Here is a 26,775-nt window from a genome sequence, read left to right as displayed (position 1 = left end):
CCAAACAAACAAACAAAACACCCCACAGCCCAAGGGAGAATTCAAAATGGCAATATGAATCCTAAACAGAAGTGAAACCCAGCCACTGGGACTGTGAGTAGTCCAGGCAGTCCACCACACGACTCTTAATATGGGACCCAAGGAACTAACCATTTGGAGAAAGCTCCTGAAAAAACCAAAAGCTTTAGCATTTCCACTCCTAGATATACACCCAAAAGAAATGAAAACAGGGGCGCCTGGGTGGCTCAGTGGGTTAAGCCGCTGCCTTCGGCTCAGGTCATGATCTCAGGGTCCTGGGATCGAGTCCCGCATCGGGCTCTCTGCTCAGCAGGGAGCCTGCTTCCCTCTCTCTCTCTGCCTGCCTCTCCGTCTACTTGTGATTTCTCTCTGTCAAATAAATAAATAAAATCTTTAAAAAAAAAAAAAAAAAGAAATGAAAACATATGCCCACAGAAAAATGTGTACATAAGTGTTCACAGCAGCATTATTCATAACTATAGGAAAAAAAGTAGTAATAACCTAAAATGTCCATCAACTAATTAATGGATAAAGAAAACGTGTTACATTCATATGATGGAATACTCAACCATAAAAAGAGATGAAGTTAAAAAAAAAAAAAAAAGAGATGAAGTTACCAAATCATACAGCAACACAGATGAACTCTGAAAATATAATGCTAAATGACAGAAGCCAGTCAAAAAAGTGTATGACCCCATCTGTATGAAGTATCTTGAACAGGCAAATCTATAGAGATAGAAAGCAGACTAGTGGGCCTTTAGAGCATGGGAAGGGGAAAGCGGAGGGAAATGCAGAGTGACTGCTAATAAGCACAGCACTTCTTTTCGAAGTAACAGAAATGTTCAGGAATTACACAGTGGTGATGGTTGCAAAACCTTGTGAATATACTAAAAACTCCTAAGCAGTATACTTTAAAAGGGTGAATTTTATGTTACATGGATTTCACTTCAATCAAAATAAAACAGAATAGAAGTTTCAGGGCTGCAAAACTATTGCCAGGACATAGACATTCAGTTATTTCATTCCTCCCTCTCTGCCACTCACTGGCTCACTTAACCTGCCTCCACCCACAGTCTCTCAGGGAGCAGCCTGCCTCCAGCCTCTTCTCTAACCACGACCACCACTGCCATGTTCATCTTCCTTATCGCACCCCCATTCTTGCCCAAAGCTCTGGTTCCCAATGATCATATATAACTGAAATTTAGAGAATTCTGGGGCACATGGGTGCCTTAGATGGCTGAGTGTTCAGCTCTTGGTTTCAGCTCAGGTCATGATCTCATGGGTGGTGAGATCCAGCCCTGAGTCCCAAGCCAGGCTCCAGGCTCAGCAGGCAGTCTGGTTGAAGAGTCTCTTCCTCTGCCCCTCCCCCCACTCAAGTAAGAGCCCATGTGCTCACCAATAAATAAATAGATAAATAAATAAAGATTTTATTTATTTATTTGACAGACAAAGACCACAAGTAGGCAGAGAGGCAGGCAGAGAGAGGAGGAAGCAGGCTCCCTGCTGAGCAGAGAGCTGGATGCGGGACTCCATCCCAAGACACTGGGATCATGACCTGAGCCAAAGGCAGAGAGAGGCTCTAACCCACTGAGCCACCCAGGCACCCCTAAATAAATCTTCTTAAAAAAAGAAAAGGAAAATTAAAGAACTTTAACTAGAAAGGAACATCTATTCTCTCAACAAAAACATGGCCAAAAAGCAATCTGACTGAACCTGAATGAATAAACTTTTAGGGATATGAATAAACTATTTATACTTTATTTATTAGTCTTATACACTTAAGTTATAAAATAACATGACCTTAATTACAACCATATACCCAATACCTACACAATGGCAGACATATTAAATATAGTGGGGGATCAACAGCTACTGAACGATAAAAGAAGGGCTCTCCGCAGACTGAGATCCTCAGGCAGGCAGTGATCAATGAAACTTTTAACTAATGGGTGACAGACTGGAGATAACACAGAAAATCCAGCAAGTCCAGCAAGTCCACTCATGGGTTTGTATTAAGAGAAATGAGTATACCTATTCACCAAGAGACAAAATTTTGAAATAATGCCCTCCAGCCAACCTACATGTCCTTTAACAGAGGAACTGATGAATACATTGTGATATACTCTTATGCTGAAAGACCACTCTTATGCTGAAAGACCATGTAACAATGAAAATGAACATATTCCAGTTATACACAAATGAATTTAAAAAAGAATACTAAGCAAAAAGACAGGGAGAAGAATACATCCTATGTGATTACATATACATAAGGCTCAAAAGTGAAAGGACTCTTCAGTATCAGAACTTAACAGTGACTACCTCTGGGAAGGGTAGAAAGGAAAACAACCAGGAGAGGCCAGGAAGGACTTCTGCATATAAAGCAACATTTTGCTTACTAATCTGGGCAGTAGTTACATAGGTGCTACAGACAGAATGCCTGTGGCCCCCAACCCCCTTCCAATTTATATGGTGATGTCCTAATTCTCAGCCTCATGCTATCTGGAAGTGGCACCTCTGGGAGGTAGTTAGGTAATGAAGGTGGAGCCTTCATGAATAGAATTATTACTCTAAGAGACAACAGAGTATCTTTCTCTCCACCATTTGAGGATACACCAAGAAGACAACCATCTGCAAACCAGGAAGAAGACCCTCATAGGGAAATGAATTGGATGGCACCTTGATCTTAGACTTTCTGGCCTCCAGAACTTTGAGAAACAAATTTCTACTGTTTAAACCACCAAGTCCATGGTATTTTGTTACAGCAGCCCAAACTGATTAAGACAAGTATATATAGTATGTGATAATTCACTGAACAGTAATGTTTATGATATGCTCTTTTCCATATGTATGAAGTACAGGAAGGAAGGAAGGAAGAAAGTGGGGGGAGGGAGGGAGGAAGGGGAAAAGAAATGATTTTAAGATATTGCTCTTTCGGTTGGCTCAGTCAGTAAGCATCTGTCTTTGGCTCAGGTCATGACCCCAGGGTCCTGGAATCAAGACCCGATTGGGCTCCCTACTCAGTGGGGAGCCTGCTTCTCCCTCTCCCATTCCCTCTGCTCATATTCCCTCTCTCTCTATCAAATACATAAAATCTTTAGGGAAAAAAAAAAAAAAAGACATTGCCTTTTCCTTTCTCTCTTATTCAAGGTCTTTATAAGTTCCCTCACTGACAGGGCCATTTTAGGTCATCTAGCAATTTCTAAAGCACATCATTTTAATTGCCATCAAACTTACTTAAGATACACCACTTCAAATCTGTGAATAATGTCTTTATAGTAAAGTTTATCCTAAGCCACAAGTACATTTTAGAACAAAATTACAGTAACAATAGTCAATTATTTCATTGGTCTTGTAAGTGAATTTGAATACTTATTTTATTAAAAATGTTATCTAACATTTTATATGATTATAACCTGAGAATCATTACTGAAATTGTGTTAAATTTCTTTACTTCTTTAGGGGCGCGTGGCTGGCTCAGCTGGTAGAGTATGTAACTCTTGATCTTGGGGTTGTGAGTTCCAGCCCCACATTGGGTGTAGAGAGTACTAAAAAATTAATATCTTTATTTTTTTTAAAGATTTATTTATTTACAGAGATAGAGAGACACAATGAGAGAGAGAGAGCCAGGGGAAGGGCAGGCAGAGAGAATCCCAAGCAGACCCCATGCTGAGGACAGAGCCCACGCAGGGCTCGACGTCAAGACCCCAAGATCATGACCTGAGCTGAAACCAAGAGTCAGATACTTAACTGACTGAGGCACACAGGCACCCTAAAAATAAAACTTTTTAAAAAAAAGATTTCATTTATTTATTAATTTGAGAAAGAGTGTGAGGGAGTGAGGGAGAGGGAGCATGAGCAGGGGGAGGGGCAGAGGGAGAAACAGACTCCCTGCTCAGCAGGGAGCCAGATGTGGGGTTCAATTCCAGGACCCTGAGATCATGACCTGAGCTGAAGGCAGATGCTTAACTGACTGAGCCATCCAAGTGCCCCTAAAGACAAAATCTCAAAAAAAAAAAAAAAAAATTTTTTTTCTTTACTTCTTTAAAAAACCAATGAACCAACCTACCCACCCCAGAGTCTAGCAGTTTATCTCTATAAGCATCAAAACTAGCATGGGCTAAAGCCAGTGATTAATATATCTCCCTCAAATGATACTTTGTGACTCAAAAGAACTGAGAAAATATATAGCAAAGACTGTAAAAAAAAAAAAAAAAAAAAACTTTTCTGAGGGATAAATCCTTAAGAAATCCCATCTCATATTTAGGTAATATACTAATTTTCAAAATTTCAGAAAAGTCTAGGGACACCTTGGTGGCTCAGTCAGTTACTTACGTGTCTGCCTTTGCCTCAGGGTCATGATCCCAGAATCCTGGGATCAAGTCCCCCATCAGACTCCTTGCTCAGTGGGGAGCCTGCTTCTTCCTCTGCCTGACACTCTCCCTGCTTGTGCTCGCTCGCTCTGACAAACAAAGAAAAGATAAGTCTAATAGATGTTCCATATGTATTTACCTTAAGACTAGATGGGGTAACTAAGATGTCCTACCTTTTCTCTTTTAGTTGAATATATATCAAGAATCAACAACTTATAAAAGAAATACAGGGGCGCCTGGATGGCTCAGTTGGTTGGGCGGCTGCCTTTAGCTCAGGTCATGCTTCCAGGGTCCTGGGATCCAGCCCCGCATAGGCCTCTCTGCTAGTAATAATAGCTAGTAATTAAATATGAAAATGTTCTATCTCACTAATAACCTAAGACAGGAAATCAAATCCCTTCTTTGCTACATTGGCAACATTTTTTTTAAAAATATGAAAAAAATTTTTAAGGGTTTTATTTATTTATTTGACAGAGAGAAACCACAAGTAGGCAGAGGCAGGCAGAGAAAGAAGGGGAAGCAGGCTCCCCACTGAACAGAGAGCCTGATGAGGGGCTCGATCCCAGGACCCTGAGACCATGACCTGAGCCGAAGGCAGAAGCCTAACACACTGAGCCACCCAGGAGCCCCAAAAATATGAAATATTTTAAACACACAGAAAATTAGAGAACACAATAACAAATATCCATGTACTGCTACCCAGTGTAAGTATTTTGTTATTAATATTTGGCACTGGTTGGGAAGCAGGGAGAATAGGTACACTCAAACACTGCTGGTAAAAAAGAATAAATTGGGAAACTTCTAGTTGGCAATCTCACTACAATTACCAAGTAAAAATATACTTACCTCTTAATCTGTCAAGTCTACCTGGAGGAAACTCACTTAAAGAAGTAATTAAGGATGTGTGACTATTTAGCGATAAGGGCATTTATCAGCGCACTGTTTAGTAAAATAACAGACCTCAAAACATTAAGTGAAGAACTAGTTAAATCATGGTGATTTAGGGACGCCTGGGTGGCTCAGTTGGTTAAGCCACTGCCTTCGGCTCAGGTCATGATCCCAGGGTCCTGGGATCGAGTCCCGTATCGGGCTCCTTGCTCAGTGGGGAGCCTGCTTCTCTCTCTACCTCTGCCTGCCTCTCTGCCTGCTTGTGTTCTCCCACTCTCTCTCTAACAAATAAATAAATAAAATCTTCAAAAAAAAAATTATGGTGATTTATACAGAGCCATCGAAAATGATATGATAAAAATGTATTTAATGATAAAGAAATATGTCCACAATACTTGAAATAAAAAGGTTCTAAAATCAGGGGCGCCTGGGTGGCTCAGTGGGTTAAGCCGCTGCCTTCGGCTCAGGTCATGATCTCAGGGTCCTGGGATCGAGTCCTGCATTGGGCTCTCTGCTCAGCAGGGAGCCTGCTTCCCTCTCTCTCTCTCTCTCTGCCTGCCTCTCCATCTACTTGTGATTTCTCTCTGTCAAATAAATAAAATCTTTAAAAAAAAAAAAAGTTCTAAAATCATATATACAAGATTATCCTACTTTGTATATATACAAAACTATTTATTTGTCAGAGAGAGAGAGAGAGCACAAACAGGGGGAATGGCAGGCAGAGGGAGAAGCCGGCTCCCCACTGAGCAAGGAGCATGATCCAGGACTCGAACCCAGGACCGTGGGATCTTTACCTGAGCCAAAAGCAGATATTTAACGGACTGAGCCACCCAGGCATCCCACCGCCACTTTTTAAGATTTTGTATATTTATGTGACAGGGAGGAAGGGGGAGAGAGAGAGAGAGATTGAGAGAGAGGAGCACAAACAGGCAAAGAGGCAGGCAGAGGGAGACGGAGAGGGAGAAATAGGCTACCCACTTAGCAAGGAGCCCAAGGAAGTGCTCCATCCCAGCATCCTGGGATCATGACCTGAGCCGAAGGCAGATGTTTAAATGAGCCACCCAGGTGCCCCAAGCAGGTCTCATTATAAAACTCCTCTCCCAAGGGCACAAGCTAGGCCTGGGACTGCTACTCTGGAGTGGGGGCCAGGAACAGTGTCTGTTGTTATAGACACTCTTGCTACACTTCTAATCCCACCCACCACTCTCCACTGTTAGGACCAGAAGGAAGGCAAGGAGAAAGATGATTCATTAAGAGACAACCCATGGCAAGATGGATCATTCTCTCTGGCTAACCACAACTCCTATCCCTTTATACCAGGGTTTCTCAACATCAGCACTACTGACATTTGGCAGCAGGTAATTCTTCACTTGGGGGCTGTCCCGTGCATTGTAGGATGTTTAGCAGCATCCCAGGCCTCTACCCAATAGATGCCAGTAGCAACAACAAAAATGTTCCAGACATTGCCAAATGTCCAGTGGTTAGGAAAGGGAGAAGAGGGTGTCAAAACTGCTTCCCCCTCTGTCCCCCCACTGTTAAGAACTACTGTCTTACAAAAACATTATCAGGCCAGTGTCCCCTTTCCCCCCACTGCTGTTGCTTCTTGGTTTAATGCTGACTAGCACGTAGTCTCTTTGAGTATCAGGCATCCAAATGCCAGTTCTCTCATGCGGGAACACTTTTGCCAATTTATTGAAAACCCACAAATCTCCACAGTGCCCAGGAGAGCGAAGTTTGAATCTATCCCTACTTCCTATCCCTCAACTTCAATCTCAAACTCAGCCCTTACCCAGCAGGGAACCCTCTTGGGAGCACTGACAAGATAGCTTAAGCCTCAAACATCTTCCAAAGCATCCACTCAACCCCTGAGACATTCACATACCTTCCCCTACCAACAAGGCCCTCTAACCACCAAAGGAGAGTCTGGTGGAAGGACAAGTCAAATGATGCCTCTTTCCAGGAGAAGGGGACACTGCTATTCAAAAATCTCTGCATTCAAATTTGGTAAAGTGTTAACATTTGATGAGTCTGGGTACAAAGTGTATAGGTGTTCTTTGCATTGTTTTTGCAACTTTTCAGTAAGTCTGAAATTATTTTTTTTTTAATGAACCACAGGGGAGCCCTGAGTGGTTCTGTTAGTTAAGTGTCTGACTCCTGACTTCAGCTTGGGTTGTGATCTTAGGGTTGTGGGATCGAGCCCCATGTCCAGCTCCATGCTAGGCATGGAACCTGCTTGGGATTCTCTCTTCCCCTCTGTCCCCTCCCTGTTTGCTTATGTGCGGTGTGCACACCCATGCTCTCTCTTTCGGGGAAAAAAAAAAAAAAAAAAGGCTCAATCAACGATCTTATTGGAGTAATGAAGATGTTCTAAAACTAGATGATAATGATGGCTGCACAACTTGGTAAATTAACTAAGAACTGTTGAACTGTATACTTAAAATGGGTGGATTCCACGATCTGTAAATTATCACAGTAATTTTTTCCTTTAAAAAAAAGGGGGGGCGCCTGGGTGGCTTAGTGGGTTGAGGCCTCTGCCTTCGGCTCGGATCGTGATCCCAGGGTTCTGGGATCGGGCCCCACGTTGGGCTCTCTGCTCGGCAGGGAACCTGCTTCCCCCTCTCTCTGACTGCCTCTCTGCCTACTTGTGATCTCTCTCTTTGTGTCAAATAAATAAATAAAATCTTAAAAAAAAAAAAAAAAAAAGACCATGTACTACAGGTTAAAGATGACAGTCACAATGGCAATGCTGCTGGAAAGACACCTCTAAGAAAGATACACAGAGAAGGAACCTATCCCAGCAGTGAACTGGTCACCTCCCTTTCCCTGTCTCCTCCACCCCACCAGCCCACCCCTGCTTTGAGCTTTGGTTAACAGTTCCAGGAAAATAGGAAAGATCTACACTGGTACCTACTAACCATCCAATTCAATTACAGCAATATCACCTCTAAAAAGTAGCCCAAGGATTTCCTAAGTGGTGTTTTTTTTTTTTTTTAAAGATTTTATTTATTTATTTGACAGAGAGAAATCACAAGTAGATGGAGAGGCAGAGAGAGAAAGGGAAGCAGGCTCCCCGCTGAGCAGAGAGCCCGATGCGGGACTCGATCCCAGGACCCTGAGATCATGACCCGAGCTGAAGGCAGCGGCCTAACCCACTGAGCCACCCAGGCGCCCCAAGTGGTGTTTTTATTTAAAATCTACTTCAAATAGTTCTTATTAATTTTCTAACTGTATGGATACCAAAGCAGAAAGCCCACTCAACTTTACTGAGCAACTACTGTGCACAAGCCACGTGGCCACTTCAAATGTGGTCTGTTATTCAATTCCAACCATCTTCCAGATTTTCAGCTTAAGTGTTCTTAGATAGTAAGCAGATACCATTAGCAAAAAAATTCTTACATTTTAAGACTGAAGTTCTAAATTTCTAGCTTCCAGACGAACTGACAAGTTTTTTTGTTTTTGTTTTTGGGTTTTTTTGGGTAAATGACCCTGTGTTTTATTTTAGACCTGGACTCATTCCCACTGGACTGGGACCCTGAACTAATTTCCATGCTAAGTTTAAAAACTTTTTTTTTTTTAACTGAGATACAGTTCACATACCATAAAATTGACTGTCTTACTGTGCTTTTTTATAATGCAGTGGGTTTTAGTATATTCACAAGGTTGGTCAATGAACACTACCATCTAATTCTAGAACATTTTATCACCTTCAAAAGAGACCCTCTTGGGCATCTTCGTGGCTTAGTGGGTTAAGCCTCTGCCTTTGGCTCAGGTCATGATCTCAGGGTCCTGGGAACGAGCCCCGCATCAGGCTCTCTGCTCAGTGGGGAATCTGCTCCCCAAAGCCCCTGACTCTCTGCCTACTTGTGATCTTTCTGTGTCAAATAAACAAATAAAATCTTTAAAAAAAAAAGCAAAAAAAAAGACCCTTTTACCCATTAGCAGTCACTCACTATTACCTCTTGAGAGCACTTCTCCCTAAGTGGCTGGTAACCAGTATCTACTTTCCTTCTTTCCTTAAGATTTTATCTATTTATTTTAGAGAGAAAGGGAGAGAGCGAGAGTACGAGCGGGGGGAGAACAGAAGAGGGACAAGCAGACTCCACACTGGGCATGGAGGCTGATGCAGGGCTCAATCTCATTACCCTGAGACTATGACCTAAGCCAAAATCAGACACTCAACTGACTGAGCCATCCAGGTGCCCCCAATAATCTGCTTTCTGTGATAAATCTCTTTCTCTCCTGTTTATTTCCCTTTGGAAAAAGTATTTATACAGATTAAACACAAATTACACTTAGTCACAGGTTTTGGTAAAATATACGTTATTAGTATATAACATTAGCATTGCTAATCTCATGTTGTAAGATTAAGAGCAATTATTAATCTAGATAAACTTATCCATGATTTTCAAAATCATACCATCAACACTCTTAACAAGAAATACGTACGTATTATATATAATATCTATCTATCTTATTCATAAATGAGTTAAAAGGTGAAACAGCAGCAGCTGAACACTTGGTATGGGGAGAATGAGACACAAAGACACATTATAACCTCCAAGATCAGGGGGTGCGTGTGTGGCTCAGTCAGTTAAGCATTTGCCTCTGGCTTGGGTTGCAATCCCAGGGTCCTGGGACTGAGCACCAAGTTGGGCTCCCTGCTCAGGGGGGAGTCTACTTCTCCCTCTGCCTCTGCCCTTCTCCGCCAACTCGTGCTTGCGCGCGCGCGCACGCACACACACACACACACATTCTTCTCTCTCTCTCTCCCTCTCACTCTGCTCTCTAATAAATAAATAAACAAAATCTTTAAAAAAAAAAAAAAAAACAAAAAAAATCCCTCCAAGTTCAGCTCAGATGGGTAAGATGTCTAATAACATTGAATGCCCCAGTTAGCCTAAAAGAATTTTGTCATAGGAGAACTACCAGCAATGCTAGGCTCAGAAACAAGGATCCCCACCCCCAGGATGGCCATGATCCTCTTCCCACACATGCTTGCATGCCTGTGCACTCATCCCACAGACACTGCTGGGACAGATGCAGCCCAGCCTTTCCTCCTTTGAGCCCAGGCAGCCCCATCTCATGACAGAGACAATGGGCAACAGCACTATCAGAACAGGCTGCAAAGATCTAGCTGCCACCCAAAGCAGCATGACCACTTCTCAGGCATCCCGGAGTCCCAAGAGCTAAAAATCAGTCAAGGTAAAAAAAGACAACCAAGCAGAGTCCAGTGTTATAGAATCACTCTCTTCGGTACCTCTTCTGGTAGTAAGCACCCGCCACAGCCTGGCCACTGTACCAAGTGCTCCACATACATTGCTCTAATGTCACAATGCTCTGAGGTGGGAACTATGATTATCCTTCCATTTTACAGATGAGATTCTGAAACTGAAAAGTTAAAAATGAACTAGAAAGTGACAAAGCTGGAATTCTAAACCTCTCAGTGCTCCTAACACCCTACACACTGTCTGGAGGTGTGCCAAATCATAAACCAAAGTTGTAATAAAGATCACAAACTGAACCATGTCTTTGTATAACCCTTTGACAGTTAATTAGAATTATACATATTCTTCTTTTTTTTTTTCCAGTAACTGTCTGTAATCAAGTTCCAAAAGTCCCAAAGACTGAAATTTAGCATTTCACATAACCCCATTTTTATAAAAAGTACAGACATTAACTAAAAATACCAGGTGAAAGAGGAGATACAACATCAAAGACTGAAATACATAGGCATACTTCCAATTTAGAACAAATTAAGAACCAGGGGCACCTGGGTGGCTCAGTCAGTTAAGTGGCTGCCTTTAGCTCAGGTCATGATCCCACGGTCCTGGGACTGACCCCCCATATTGGGCTCCCTCTAAGCGGAGAGCCTGCTTCTTCCTCTCCCTCTGCCTGTCACTCTGCCTACTTGTGCTGTCTGTCTATCTCTCTGACAAATAAATAAAATCTTTAAAAAAAAAAAAACTAAATTACTTCAATCCGCAGAAATAACCAAGATACATACGCATGACAAAAATCATAAACCTCACCATAGGAGACACACAAGTAGTTGTCCCTTAAAACTGACAAATGAGGGGTGCCTGGGTGGTTCAGTTAAGTGCCCAACTCTTGATTTTGACTCAGGCCATGATCTCAGGGTTTTGATACCGGACCCTGCATTGAGCTCTATGCTGGGTATGGATCTTGCTTAAAATTCTCTCCCCCCCTACCCACCATCCCCACTCACATATGCCTATGCTCGTTCTTAAAACAAAACAAAAAAAACTGCCAAATGATTCAAGAAAATTAAACTGAAACCAGTTTAGAGCACTTCTTACAATTATTATAAAAGTCTGAGATACAGTAAAGCCAGGGTCATCAGAGCTTAGGGTTTTAAGGCCACAAGCTAGGGTGCCTGGGTGGCTCAGTCAGTTAAGCTTCTGCCTTTGGCTCAGGTCATGATTCTAGGTTCCTGGGACTGGAGCCCCGAATGAGGGTCCCTGCTCAGCGGGAAGCCTGATCCTCCCCTGCCCCTTCTCCCATTTGAGCTTTCTCACTCACTTTCTATCTCTTGAGTAAATAAATAAAATATTTAAAAAAAAAAAAAAAGGCCACAGGCTAGATTTTTAGTGTGGTCAACCATACTCCACGTCCCCCAAGTGGTGTGTCTGGCTCTTTTCCTTGGGAGAATTTAAGATTCAACAGCTAATGCAGCAGAAGCTCCCAGAGAGACCTGGAAGCAGCCCCCTGAGAATCAGTCCCAGTCGACAGACTAAATGGGAAATACTGTTGATACAAAAATAATCCTTCTGCATACTGCCACCAAATCCCTTTTTAGCTAGATACCCCATGAAGCCAAAACTGAAGCTGCTGTAACTTAAGACTTTCTTGTTCCAGTCAGATGCAAAGTTGTGACAGTAACAAATACAGACTCAGTGCTCACTGTGTGCCAGGCCCAGTCCTAATCACCCTCCATGCATTAACTCATTTAATCCCTAGATGCATGAGAGGACACTGGAACACAGAAACGTTAAGCCACTTGTCCAAATCACACAGAGAAAGGTGACAGGACAGGAATGCAACCGCAGGCAGTCTGCCTTCAAGTATTTAATTACTAAGGTCTACTGCCTTACATCAGTCAAGACTCAATTACTAGATAGGTAATTCTTTTAAATCCCACTTCACAAGAATCTTCAGTAATTACTGATTTACACTCATTTTAGAATGCATTTGTCTATTTCCCACCAATAACCTCTACGGAGGGCAATCAGAAAAGGTACTGAAACTGAAGTTTCAAGGAAGAATGGCATAATTCAAGACACAAGTCATACAGCTAAGCCCTGGCTTGGGTGTCACATTCTCTTCAGTGAAGTAGTTTTGGGGTGTGCATCTAGGCAACACAACATCTCAGGAATTTATAAAGATTACTGTTTTTGTTGTTACTTGGACTGCATATAACTGAAATACTGAAGTGTTTCATACAGTAATGCTATCATCCTGACTAACATTCCAACAAACAAGGTCTTCACCTATTTTTTCTACCACAGCCTCACAAATAGTCTACCCATCCCCCAAAACACAAGCTTTTCCTGTTGATCTCATTTTAGTCAAAAGACAGATTTGGGTTTCATTTCAGATTTGGGTTCTTTCACATTATCTTCAGAACCACCGTGGACACCCTGATAACTTCAAAAACCCAAATTCTCTTAATTTTGTTAACACAAAAAACACCATTTCATAAAATTTCATTCCCCTCTGCACCAGCAAAGGCCAGTGTCTGAAAGAATTTTCATGTTAGGTGATAATGGCATCTTTTCTTTCCACTTTATGGTCAGGCTGATTCTGTCACACAGCCCCGTCAGTTGGCTAAAGAAGGTCACCAATGCTAAGACCCTTGAGTAAAACTTCCAGAGAAATGAAATCTTCTTCCAGAGCTATCCATTATAAGGGCATTTTAGTAAACATTTGGTTGAATGGGAGGAGACCACAAACATCACACCTGCAAACAGAAGAAAATAAAATGCTAATTTCTGTAGAACTGACAAGAGCTTGAAAGAGCTAGTACTCACAACTGGGCAACCACTGAAAGGGATCAGTCCTCTAATATAATGCTTCTTACTCCCCTAAGTCCCAGTGCAATGACACATACAGCAAAAAGAGGTAATATTCACCCTCAAACTGCAGGACTTGGACAACAAAGAAAGCCCAGGGTATATGATGCTGCTAGAAATACCTTTCCCGTAGAGGTAGAATAAAAACCCTTCCTCACGGTGTTTGCTGGCTTTCTACTTCTAGGCAGAGACAGTGAAAGTATACTGACAGACCTCTGCTGGAAATGAATTGCCCAGACAGCTGCTGGCTAGGTTTTGCCCTAAGAAGTCCTCTCGGCCACAATGCTCAGTACTGCTGTCGAGTGTCCTACTGTCTGACGCCTCCATGAAGGCACTGGAAAAGGGTTAGAGAGGCCTTGGTCATCAACCAGGAAAACCCCTCTACGGCACATATATCCCGCAATATTTGACAAAGTAAACTGGCAGAAGCCTCCTTTATTCCCTTCCCCTAGACTTAGAACTGTCAATGATAAGTAAAAAGACATTTCACATAAAGAGTCAGGATAAGCGAAGAATTGTTAAAAAATAAAAAAAATTCAAATTAAAGCATTCAATAGAAACTCCTCAGAATCATATAAACAGATTCTACTGAGAGGTGTCCAGCAGATGGTGACTCAGAATCTGTACCAATTTGGTCTATAAGTAAAAACCTGGAGGGTAGGAAAATGAATGAATAGACAAAGACATGCATCTTCCATAAACACCTGCTTTATCCACTCTGAGAAGGACTTCTCTCACATTCTTACATCTCTCCTAAGATTTTTATATTGTTACTGGGAGACTGAACCACATCCATTCCCTTAAGGAACATCCAGATATAAAAATAAATTTATTTTCCTAGAATTATGTTGGAAATTACTGACATGCAGGAGGCAGTGCTTACTAGGTACCAGATCCTATGCTAAGTGTTCTGTACACATAATTCACCAAATTTCATGTCCCTCCTCAAGAAGCTTCCCTGACCACCCCATATAAAATTGTCCCCATCATGCATTATCTTTACAGAACTCAGCACTGTCATATACCATATCGTTTTAAATTTGTCTACTTTGTACAAATTTGTCTATGCCCTGTCTCTTATCACTAAGACAGAAGTTCTATAATGTCTTGTTTACTGAACCATCTCCAGCATTCTAGAAAGGCACTCACAAAAGTATGATCTCGTGCTGTCCACACCAAAGCCTGATGAGGTACTGGTACAGAGGGAACTGAGGCTGAGGGAGGTAAAGAAACCTGCCAGAGACAACCCAGCTAGGAAGTAAATTTGGCTGCAGAAGCTACACTCCTCTTTGCTATGCTGTACTACCTAGGTACAAAAATTCCCCTCGAGATCTCATTCTCAAAAATCTTTCCATCAGAATGACTTGCACACATCCTGAGTTGTGGCAAAGATTATGAGAAGGATGCTGAGTGGATCAAGAAATCTATACAGTTCAGGGAGAGAGTTCTGTTGTGTGGCAGTGCTAGCAGTATGCCCTGTGCCCCAAGACTAGGGGAAGAATAAAAAGCTACAAAAGGAGGTTGACTGATTAAGGATATGGTGCTACCTTCTTAAGGAATTATTCCAGTGAATATTAAAAATGAGATCATACAAAAATTTGGAATTTGAGAGAACACTCCATAGGATCTATGAATACCACAAAATGTCTGTCTCCTTTCTTGGTCTAAGCTTCTGGAAGACAGAGGCTGTCTCTTATTTGTACTTGACACAGAGTACCTTATGGTACCTATGCGTAAGGTTAGCTACCTGTCAAAACATCCTATTTCACCATGAAAGAATTTTGGCCCAGCTCGTGCTTTGTTCTGGTGTCTCATTCACCAAGTAGGAGTCAGTCAACAGGGATCTGGGAGCCCTAAGAATGTTCACAGAATGTGTGGGGAGGGTGGGAGCAGAGATGTTGAAAGGCCACACCCCCTCAATACTGCCTGTGAAATGAACATTTTTCCAGATATCGCTCTAAAAGAAACCCTACCTAGGATAAACCTTTTTAAAGAAGGCTGTCCTCGTTCTATTTAACACTTCTCTTAAGGGACTAGAAATTTCAGACAGGATTTTTTGTTGGGACAGAGGGCGAGGCAGTTAAAACACAATATTGTTATTTGCTACGATCAATCGAAGATCAAACAGCTCTGATAAAAAGTAACACCCCTCTAAGAGAAAGACACAGTTGGGAGAACGGTACAAAAGAGAATGGCATGGCATGTGCCATGGCTCTCCTATTTATGTTTCCACCACTCATAGTATGATTTAGCACAGTGGAACAGGACTTAATGATTATTTACTGATTACAAGATGTTCATGAATTACATGAGTGTTCTATTAGGACAGTCAGAATGGAATCAACCATAAGCATAAAGTTTGGGACCTTCACTCTTCTCTCAAAATATTGGTAGCTGGCACAGTTTCTGACACATAATTAATATCTATTAAGTGACTGGCTTAATGATGGACAGAGAACAAATCAGTCAACAAGAACTCTGTCAAGGGGGTATGGCCTTAATCTAGTCATTCTCTGAGGATATAACAGCATTTATACTACTAACAATAGATATGGATATATCAAATATCCTCTAATTAGTGCTTGTTCCCAAAGGATTTATACCATGTCATTTCCATACCCATAAGGGGAGAACATGGCCAAAGAAGGGAGAAGGTTAAGTAATGAGCCATGCTGAATGGAACAAAGCCGATGAAAGGGCATCAGGCTCTAAGAGAGGTAGAGTTCACATGTAATATTACTCTTTTCTGGTAGAGCCTTAGGGCTCTTACCCTTAAGGGCACACTGCATTCACAGTTAAATACAAGCAGTGGGTACATAAAAATCAAACTGTATCATTAAGTTTCTATCTCCCACTTGACAGATGAAGGAACTAAGACACCACAAAGAAAATAACTTTCCCCAAAGAAAAACCATGACAAGAAGGATTCTTTCTACTTCATAATTCCTTCCAAAACTATCAGGTAAGGTTCAATTAAAAAAGTCCAAATGACAGTTCTAAGTGGCAAGCGGAATACATCTAGATGTTTCAAACATAAGGTAAGTCTAGATTCAGATTCACCAGCTCTGACTATATACAGCCAAGAACTTGAGTACAAAACTCCAATTTATAAAGAGCCATGATGAATGCAATACACATCAACAAGTCACTCCTCTCTCCTCCCTGATGGCCCTCTTGAGAAAGCAGCACATGCGGACAGGACCTGAGTGCCACAGGAGTTGCCATCAGTGGTCTTTACCCTAGGTCTGGATATAAGTACTGACCTAGAATTCCTGTGCCAGGCAGATCCTTGAGATGACAGACAGTCAAGGATCATTCTTTACATTAGGATCTCAGTATCAGTCACACTCCAAACCTGTCATTTTCCCCATATACTGTCTTTGTCATCTAGTCCAACTGCAACTGGGCTCTAGTTTTTAAAATACACTTGTGTCCAGTAACTCTACTTGTAGAGAAACCTTCCCAGCTTCTTCTAGAGTCTCGCAACACAACTTCTTTCTGGTTGGAATGCAGTATGCTCCAAATACAGATTTCTGGTACCTTTCCAAAGTTCAATCATTTGAAACCCTCCCTCCCCATACATAAAAAATATATCCTTCCAGCATCATTTGACCGAAGTATAAAGCAACCTGGTTGGCCTCCATGCATCCGATGGCATCTTCCAAGAGTGAAAACTCCACGCAGACATAGCCATAGTCGTAACCTGGGGACAGCATTTAAATACAGACGGGAGTGGTGTTAGTGCCTTGCAAACACAAAAGACACACTTAAACCCCCTGTTTCTGAACCCCTTAACACAAGCCCTCCCAACTAGGCCCTCCCTCCCCTATACTAGGCAAAGCCACTACTCCAAACAGAAAAAAGTACTGAAGGAAAATCTGGATGTTTCTGGGCTTTGAGAGTCACTCCAAAATGGCATTTTCTATTAACCAAGAAGATTTGCCCTCTTTAGCACTGATGGTCTTGGTGAGGGTACCCCAGAGTTAGGTAATCCCACAGAAAGTTCAAGTGGGGACCCAGAACATTTCACCACAGGCTGAATCTTCTGGAAAAACAAAGTCAACAAGAACAGGAAAGTATCTGGAAAAAAAAAATGTATCCCGAGAGAAGAAGGAGAAGCAATTATCCCAAAGCTATGCTAATAGTCACCACTTTTCAAGCAGAAACCACCTTCAAAGACAGAAGTGCTGACAGACTGAGGCAACTATTCTGTTTGGATACCACAGGAGGCTTCTGGTTGGCAGGGGACAGACCATTTCAGGTCTCCTCTTTTTTTCCTTGTTTCAACTCAAGTCATAAACCAGCTTAAATCTTTATGAAAGGAAGAAGGTGTAAAAGCATAAGTAAGTACAAATAGCTGGGTCCAAAATTGTGCTTGTGCACAAAGATTGGCAGTAGAGTAGGCTGGGGGAGAGACAGCAGTTGTTAGCAATCAGTACATGTTCAAGAATTGTATAAACCATTAGAGTTATGGAACACCCTTCACCTTTCCCCTAAGCAAGTATCATTTGCAACTCTCATGACCCATGAGATTGGGAGCTCATGGGATTTACAGACTGCTGAGTTCTAATGTGAACCCATCCTTTATTTTCCCAGATACTGGTACCACATGACAACAAAAACACACTTGGCAATGCAATGCTCCACAAATGACTTCCATGCTTCCTCCACTGCCTCGCAGGATAAAGAAGCTCATCTTTAGGAGTGATGCTGTGCAAACGAACAGCAAGAAAAAGATGCAATTTGTTCAGATGAGAAATAAAACTCAGGGGAAGAGAAACAACACAGGACCCAGGCCAATTTTGAGCACAGAGTATATATAACAACAGGAAACTAAGTATTATTAAATCAAAGTATCAGAGACCAAAACAAAACAAAAACTGGAGCAACAGAAAATATAACTTAAAAAACAGACCAAATTTGGTGAGATGGGTTGGATTCCTTGTCACATGAAATGAATGGTCTGAAATGTTTTCTTATGATAATAATAAAACTGTGACTTCAGACTTATTAAATACTTCAAATTAAATATTCCAATGTTACAATGGCATAGGCTGATTCTTGCTTTGAATTTTGCAAAATGACCAAGAAGAAGAAAACAAATCTACTCGATAGATATCCCAGCATCACCTTAGGCTGAGAGAGAGATTTTCTATTTGATTTTACAGCTTTGACTAACACAGATCAAAACTAACTGCTGCAACCTTTACTTAAATTTATGACAAAATCAGACTTTTCTGATTAGTAACTATTTGAAGAAATGAAACTACCTTAAAGAAATGGTATATGTATTTTTATATATCCTATTAACAACAGAAATTGTCTTGCTAGTTAATTCCTTCCAAGTGGATTTTCTTGATCAAACTCAGTGAACTTCTCCTACAGAAAACATTCTGCATTTGGGGGACCCCTGAGTGGCTCAGTCAGTTAAGCTTCCGACTCTTGATCTCAGTTCTAGTCTTGATCTCATCAGGGTCATGAGTTCCAGCCTCATGCTGGGCTCCATGCTGGGTGTGGAGCCGCTTAAAAAAATAAATTAAAAAAAGAAAAGAAAACATTCTGCATTTTGTAAAGCGCTCTGAATGTTCTTGGAAAACACTAGAATAGCAGAAGCAAATAAGGTGCCTTGTATCAGCAAATATCTACTGCAAACACTTGACTACATGTCCACAATCAGAAAGAGGTAGCTATGGAACAAGCAGATAAACTCTCAAGTGTGTTGATTACCTCTACAGAGCATATCAAAGCCCAGGTGTGTGGAATGCAACCCTCTCTATGGCTGCCCAAATGAAAAACACAGGGAACTAACACCACATTGGAAAAGCCCCGAGTTTCCTTTCTGTGCTTAGACAAGTAACTATTGTGGCCCAGAAGAGCTCACAGAATCTGTGGATGAAGAGAAAGAGTGAGATTTATGACAACATTCACACTTTACTGAAGAATAAATAAGACTCTGATATTACAGTCACTGGGAAGGAAAAGACAGTTTGCAAGAGACATTATGAGCATTTCTATACATCAACTCTGCAATACATTACCCTAACAATGTACTTCAGACTGAACATTAAATCCATAAGCCCAACTTTCAATATCTTCTGCCCGAAATTTTAGCTATTAAATAATAACAAAAATTTAAGGCTTAATTATAGTACCCAAAACTTTAAAAAAAAATGCCCTATCTTGATCTTGGGCATTTTGTGTGTCTAAGACTCACAGCTGTACAAGGATTTCCAACAGTACGAAGTAATACTTACATAGCACTTGTTGGTGCAAGGCTGCATTCTGGTTTTTTTTTTTGTTTGTTTGTTTGTTTTTTTTTATTATTATTATTATTTTTTTTTTACTTTTTTTTTTTAAAGATTTTATTTATTTGACAGAGAGATCACAAGCAGGCAGAGAGGCAGACAGAGAGAGAGGAGGAAGCAAGCTCCCTGCTGAGCAGAGAGCCCGATGCGGGGCTCAATCCCAGGACCCTGAGATCATGACCTGAGCCGAAGGCAGCGGCTTAACCCACTGAGCCACCCAGGCGCCCCAGCAAGGCTGCATTCTGAACTCTTTATATACACTAATTAAATCCCCACAAGACTACCCTATGAGGTAAATACCATTAACCTCATTTTACCCATGGGGAAGCAGACAAAGAAAGAATAAGTAATTTGCTCAAAATCACCTCAGTGGTAAGTAGCAATATGGGCTCAGAGCCAGGGACAACATTCAAACTGATGCTGTTAACTGCATAGCCTTGTACCTTTCTTCTTTTTTTTAAAGATTTTACTTATTTATTTTTGACAGAGACAGAGCGAGAGAGGGAACACAAGCAGGGTAGTAGGAGAGGGAGAAGCAGGCTCCCTGCTGAGGAGGGAGTCCAACGTAGGGCTCGATCCCAGAACCCTGGGATCATGACCTGAGCCGAAGGCAGATGCTTAACAACTCAGCCACCCCGGCATCCCTAGACACTCACCTTTCAATAAAATCCTAGACTGATACGAGTAATCCAAATTCTGAATTTTACTAAGCCCAGTCATAGAAAGGGTCCCACATGCTCAAGCACAGACAAGTAAAACCATGTCTATGGTTGAGAAATACAGAAATCTGCAGCACTCCAGTTACCCCATTCTAAAATACCTACAGTAGAACCTTGTGCATGGACCCAAGTATGCAAGTTAGAAATCACTCACACTCATGGACTGCTATACTGGCTACCGAAAGTCTTCTGCAAAGACAAAAACCCAAAAGTCTTGTTGCAATTATAGCTATAAAAATTACAATACAGCAAGATACCTGATATGAGATGTTTAATAAAGCATATTTTAAAAGCTTTAAAAATGAGGATAATTATATATAATGTGTATAGGAAAAAGAACCAGAACTAAATACTATGAAGTCACTTCTAACTCAGAGGTTAGAGATAAAAGTCTGCATATGAGATGAAAACCATGCATTGTCAAAATCATACTCCAACACCCCAACGTGAAGAACAACATACCATCTCTCAACATAGGTTAAGTCCAATATTGCCAGTTTTTCCTCCAGCGTCGCAACAGATCACTTTTCTTTTGGTTGACACCAGATGAAGTGGTTGGCTTGCATTTAAGGACCATAATGTATGAAAAACATATCACTTTAAATAACAGAATCACAGCTAGCACAGTGAATGCTCACACTTAGAGAAACTTGGGAGACAGAGACTAACTGAAGCCACAACTGAGTCACATCCCACTTCTCATGCTCACTCCATGAGAGGGAAGATGGAGTCGGAGAGAGGGGATGAGCAACCACAGGTGAATATACAGAAATCTGAAAATGATGTAATGCAACACAACTGTACACGAACATGATTACAGTGGATCTACTATTATAGTGGGATAACTGGGAGTTTCTTTTTAATTCCTCCAATGTAATTTTATAATTCACAGAGTAAGTTCTAGTAGACCTATTCCACCCACAGACCTAAACATTCTGAAAACAACCAACCAAACTTGCATTCAGAATTGCTAGGAGCTATTTGGGAATTAAGATAGTAAACTTGGTGTTCACAGTCCCATAGACAGACTCTGACCTAAGGAATAAGAAATTTTTTTATTACCTTTTTCTTCTACCCCCACATTCTGGGAAGAAGCCTGGTGGGCTGATGGATCTTTGTGCTTATTTATGTGACTATTAAAAAGGATATTTTACTCTACGTTCTAACCTAATTAAATGTATAGATTTTTCATAAAAATGTGAATGCTCCTTACAGGTTTGTTTGTTTGTTGGCAGCTAAGAAGGATGAGAACAGAGAAAGAAGGAAATCTATAAAGGTAACTTAAAATTTTAATTCTTCTTCATATTCATGAATCACATGATTGCCTATCACTCAAAAAAATACTGTGTTAAAAGCTAACAGGTGCTTAAGGGGGAACAAGGTATGAAAACAAAGCCTTAATGAATATTGAATATCTTTTAGTCTCAGCTCTTAATTGTTAAAGTCAACTGTAACCTCTATACCAAGCCCTGCTTTTTTAACAATTACACAGCAATATTTACTTAAGGCAAATGAGATGAGCAGTCCTCTGTTCAAACTAGTCTAGAAAAACCCAACTATCATAAACAAGTCCAGCTGAACTTCCCATTAGGAGGACTGATTTACATTGATAAAGCCAAGAATAAACATACCAACTAGGAAATGTAAAAAATGTAAAAAAGGAATCAGGATTTTAAAGGACACAGGCAGAGGGGACTCATAATGAGCACTGACTAATCTGCAGAACTGCGAATGACTATATTGTATAACTGAAATGGAACTACACTGGAATTTTAAAAAAAAGGATGAGGGAAATAGGCTTCTTTATTTTATTGGGTATCTTTGAGGGAAAAGAAAACAGATTTTTTTTCTCTAAACAAGGATTATTATTTCTGTAGGAATAAAACATTATGAATATATAGAGCACCACAAAAAATCTTTAATAGAGATTCAAGAGGGCTATATTTTTATAGGTCCTATTTTCACATTTCATTGGGGCTACAGACTTTTACAAGTAAATTATCAAGTTAGAAATTTTAAGCAAAAACCAAAACAGAATCGATACAGTTATGTGAATTCCCACCAATGGAAATAATAAAACAAAGAAAGCAGATGTGCAAGATTGCTATTTTTTTCAAAGTCCAGATTTTTTTTAAAAAATCAATGTAAAAGATTTTTTTTTTTTTAAGATTTTATTTATCCATTTGACAGAGATCACAAAAGGCAGAGAGGCAGGCAGAGAGAGAGGGGGAAGCAAGCTCCCCGCTGAGCAGAAGGCCTGATACGGGGCTCAATGCGGGGCTCGATCCCAGGACCCTGGGATCATAACCTGAGCCGAAGGCAGAGGCTTAACCCACTAAGCCACCCAGGCGCCCCTCCGATGTACAAGATTTCTAACAAGTACTTTGCTCTGTTAAAACCACAAGTGGGGGTGCCTAGGTGGCTCAGTTGGTTAAGCAGCTACCTTCCGCTCAGGTCATGATCTCAGGGTCCTGGGATTAAGCCCCACATTGGGCTCCCAGCTCAGCAGGGAGTCTGCTTCTCCCTCTCCCCCCATTCCTGCTCATGCTCTCTCTCTCTCTCTCTCTCTCTCTCATAAAATCTTAAAAAAAAAACCAAAAACCCAAAACCTCAATATGCATTATGAAAATTTGGAAAATATCTGATTTGTCAACCTACTATCTGGGAAGAACACTATTAGACTCCATGAAATATATCATTTTGACATCTTATAAGCACTTTCAATCCTCTCCCCCTCAACTACTCACATAAGGCTTGCTGGTTTATAATAAAAGATGAAATGAGGAAGATACACAGTCATGATTACTTGCTAAATTTCTCAAAATTGCATATGGCTCTATTTGATTATGCTCCCTCTATCTGTGACAACTGGTTATTAAAAAGTGGGGGGCGGTTATATTTTCAAGTAGTTTTCAAAGTCCAAAATTAACCTTAGGGTGACTTCTTAATGATGGTTCTCTGGGCCCAGGATATCATTTGTTAGGAAATTCTTACCCTTACTTATTTTCATTCCAGTGACATTAACAACGCTATGTGGGCACAGTGGAGGGGTGTGTCCTTGACCTCAGAGAGTTGGCTTTTTTGAAGACTGTTTATTTATTTGAAAAAGAGAACTAGTGGTGGGTAGGGGCAGAGGGAGAGAGAAAAAAGCAGACTCCCTGTTGAGCAGGAAGCCTGACACAGGGCTCAATCCCAGGACCCAGAGATCATGACCTTAGCGGAAGGCAGAAGACCAATCGAATGAGCCGCCCAGGCGCCCCTCGCTCTTTTCATTTCTCTATCTCCAATACAGTGGTGCTTAGTTAACACCACAGCAATTGTAATGAGTTTCTTCACTGGAGCAACACACAAGAAAAGTAACTTCTCCAGTCTGTACATATGCAGAAGCTAACTCATCATGTGCTTTCAGTTGAGCCATTTCTCTCTGGGCCTGGGTTATCCATTTGCCAAGTTGCAATGATGGTAACTCCTTTGCAGGGTGGTTTTAGAGTGCATGAGATAATGCATTTCAGGACCCCCATGTTTCTATTACAAAGCATTATCAGGAACTAAAGATCAGACAGTACCTGTGTTGGTGCTCCTCAAATATGCCCCAGTATTAAAATTTTGGCACTGATGAATTGTCTCACTGATTGCTAGTTTATGCTAAGAATATATCTGTTTCCCTCATAGATCACAAAGCTATTTTCATTTCAAGTGGAAAAAAATATGGCCCATAAACATTTTCCCCATTGCCTGGACCCTAGTACAAATAAATGGACAGGTCACCACTGTTCTAAGGGACTCTGGGAAGGTTCCACAAAGATAGTGGCTTCTGAGATGGAAGTTGCTCAAGATGAGAACAGATCATACTGCTCCAGCCACTTACCTATTCCAGAAGTAAAATATTATCCAGACAAGGGTCAGACTACAGGCATTCTGTGAGACTCACACTATGACCAGACCATAAGCCTATGTCACCTATACCTTGTAACAGAAAACTGATGCCCACCTAAACATACCAGATACCAGCCAGATCCACAATTGGGATGCCCAACTATGATAATATAGAAAGACATTTGGTCTCTGTTCTAGTTTCCTGATATGGAGTTCTTAAAACTCCTGGAATTTCCTGAATGATAAGGGTGAAATGAGTGTCCATTGTTCTAATGAGGTGACTCTTGGGTGGGATCCTAGATAGCATCAGGATGGGGCCTGGTGATCAGAATGTCCAAATCTTGATCAGAAGCTTGGAACTTTTAGCCTTACTCCTCCAATGTGCAGGGACAGGAAAGGAGTTGGAATTTAAGCTAAACACCAGTAGCCACAATGATTTAATCAAGAATGACTGCATAATGGAACCTTCCATAAAAACCCCCCAATGACGGAATTTGGAAAGCTTCCAGGTTGGTAAAAAGCACCCACATATATCTGTGTGCAATTTTCTCTACTTCTTGTCTATCATTTCCTGTAACAACCATGAAAAGTCTGGTTTCATTTTAACTCTTTCTGAAAATCGGGGGACATCATTAACAATAACTTGCTGACCTCTCTGACCAATAATTATTTCCAACCATTCACTTAGGTATTATTTTTTCTAAAAAAGCTTTATTTATCTGTTAGAAAGAGAGAAGCACGCACAAGCAAGGGGAGTGGCAGGCAAAGGGAAAACTGGATTTCCTGCTGAGCAAGGAGGCTGAGATAGGACTGATCCCAGGACCTTGGGATTATGACCTAAGCTGAAGGCCGTGCTCAACTGACTGAATAATTCAGCTGCCCCAGGTGTTATTCTTTTTCTAAGCCTATTGACTCTAAAATTTCTATGTTTGTCATCCTCTAGTGACTTTAGCATTAGAAATAACTGAACATGTTTTAGGATGCTTGGGTGGCTCAATCAGTTAGGTGTCTGCCTTCAGCTTGGGTCATGATCCTGGGTTCTGGGATGGGTCCCGCGTCAGGCTCCTTAGTCTAAGGGGAGCCTGCTACTCCCCCTGCTTGTACTCTCACTCTCTCTCTCTCACTGGCAAATAAAATAAATAAAATCTTAAAAAAAAAAAAAAAAAGAACTAACCATTTTTCATCAAGTTATCCATAGTGGTAAACGTCAAACTTTCAGCCAAATAGAACCCATGTAAGAACTCCCAGATCCCTTAAAAAAAAAAACTGATTTATAAGATACTGTGACCTATTCAGATGAATACAGGAACATATATCCATTTTCCACAGAAACCGAAGCCCCTAAGGTCAAAGATTACAATGCTCATGATCACCAGCATATCCTCTGCACCTCAAGGCACTATAACTACTGGCTGAATAAATAAATCAATAAACAAACAATAACATTCTGTAGTAGTTTCAAAGGTAGAGTCATATACTAATCAGAATGGCACATACTTGGTAGGCAAATGAATCATAAGCTTTTCAAGGGGTACAGGGTGCTGTTTTATTTTTTAAAAGATGAAAATATAACAACATTTTCTAGGCGCAGCATAATGAATTGAACTGAGACTAGGGACAATCAATTATGAACTCTACCTATAAGGTTTAAGTACCAGTCAGTAAGCCATTAATATCTGGTTAAAGCTCTGTTAAATATTCTAAATACTCATGAAAATGTTTTTAATTTTAAAGATTGATTTAAGAAATCAATCTTTATATGACTTGTCAACCAATTTTCAAGGTTTATTTTCTAAAATTGAGATGTAATTTATACCACAAAATAAACTCTTTTAAAGTGTACAATTCAAGGGCACCTGGCTGGCTCAGTAGGTGGTATGCAACTCTTGGTCTCAGGACTATGGGTTCATCCCCACGCTGGGTGTAGAAATTACTTAAAATCTTAGGGGATGCCTGGGTGCCTCAGCCAGTTGGGTGTCTACTCTTGGTTTTAGCTTGGGTCAGAGTTGACGTGTCTCTCTCCCTCCCCTCCCCCACTCTCTCATAAATAAAAATAAAATCTTAAAAAAAAATCTTGAGGGGTGCCTGGTCAGTTAAGTGTCTGACTCTTGATTTTGGCTCAGGTCATGATCTCAGGGTTGCGAGATAGAGCCTGTGTCAAGCTCTATGCTGGGTGTGTAGCCTGCTTAAGATTTTCTTTCTCCCTTTCCCTCTGCCTCTCCCCAGCACCCTCCAAAAAAACAAAAAACAAAACAAAATCCTTAAAAATAAAATAAAACAAAATAAACTGTACAATTCAGTGGTATATTTATAAAGTAGTGTCACCAAAGCTTACACATAAATTAGATGCTAATGTAAGAAACATGGAAGCAGGTAAAAATTGTTTTAATTAACATTTTGAGGGTGCAGAATTTAAGCTAGAAAGGGTGAGCACAGATCAGATGTTCTGGTGTAAGGATAAAGTTAAAAGAAGAGGCCAATGTAGTTTCATATCCTATAAATAGTTTGT

The 26,775-nt window shown here is 40.9% G+C and overlaps 1 protein-coding gene across 8 annotated transcripts in view; it reads right to left on the bottom strand.

The window, feature by feature from the left end:
• Nucleotides 1-26,775, bottom strand: part of RBM6 (RNA binding motif protein 6) — a 107,179-nt gene that overhangs the window by 34,914 nt on the left and 45,490 nt on the right. For 5 of the 8 annotated variants that reach the window (XR_004280470.1, XM_032320268.1, XM_032320247.1 and 2 more), the window contains one exon: nucleotides 16,996-17,069. The exons of 2 other annotated variants lie outside the window; for them this stretch is intronic. Coding sequence is in view for 4 of the 6 variants with exons in the window: in XM_032320268.1 (XP_032176159.1) it covers nucleotides 16,996-17,069 (74 nt within the window). In the remaining 2 variants the exon portion in view is untranslated. Of the gene's footprint in view, nucleotides 1-16,629; nucleotides 16,955-16,995; nucleotides 17,070-26,775 lie in introns of those variants that run through there. One more of the 8 variants, XM_032320300.1, reaches the window with a different exon arrangement.

The sequence above is a fragment of the Mustela erminea genome, chromosome 1, assembly GCF_009829155.1.
Source record: "Mustela erminea isolate mMusErm1 chromosome 1, mMusErm1.Pri, whole genome shotgun sequence".
NCBI classification, from domain to species: domain Eukaryota; kingdom Metazoa; phylum Chordata; class Mammalia; order Carnivora; family Mustelidae; genus Mustela; species Mustela erminea.
This window is presented reverse-complemented; position numbering and strand designations above follow the sequence as displayed.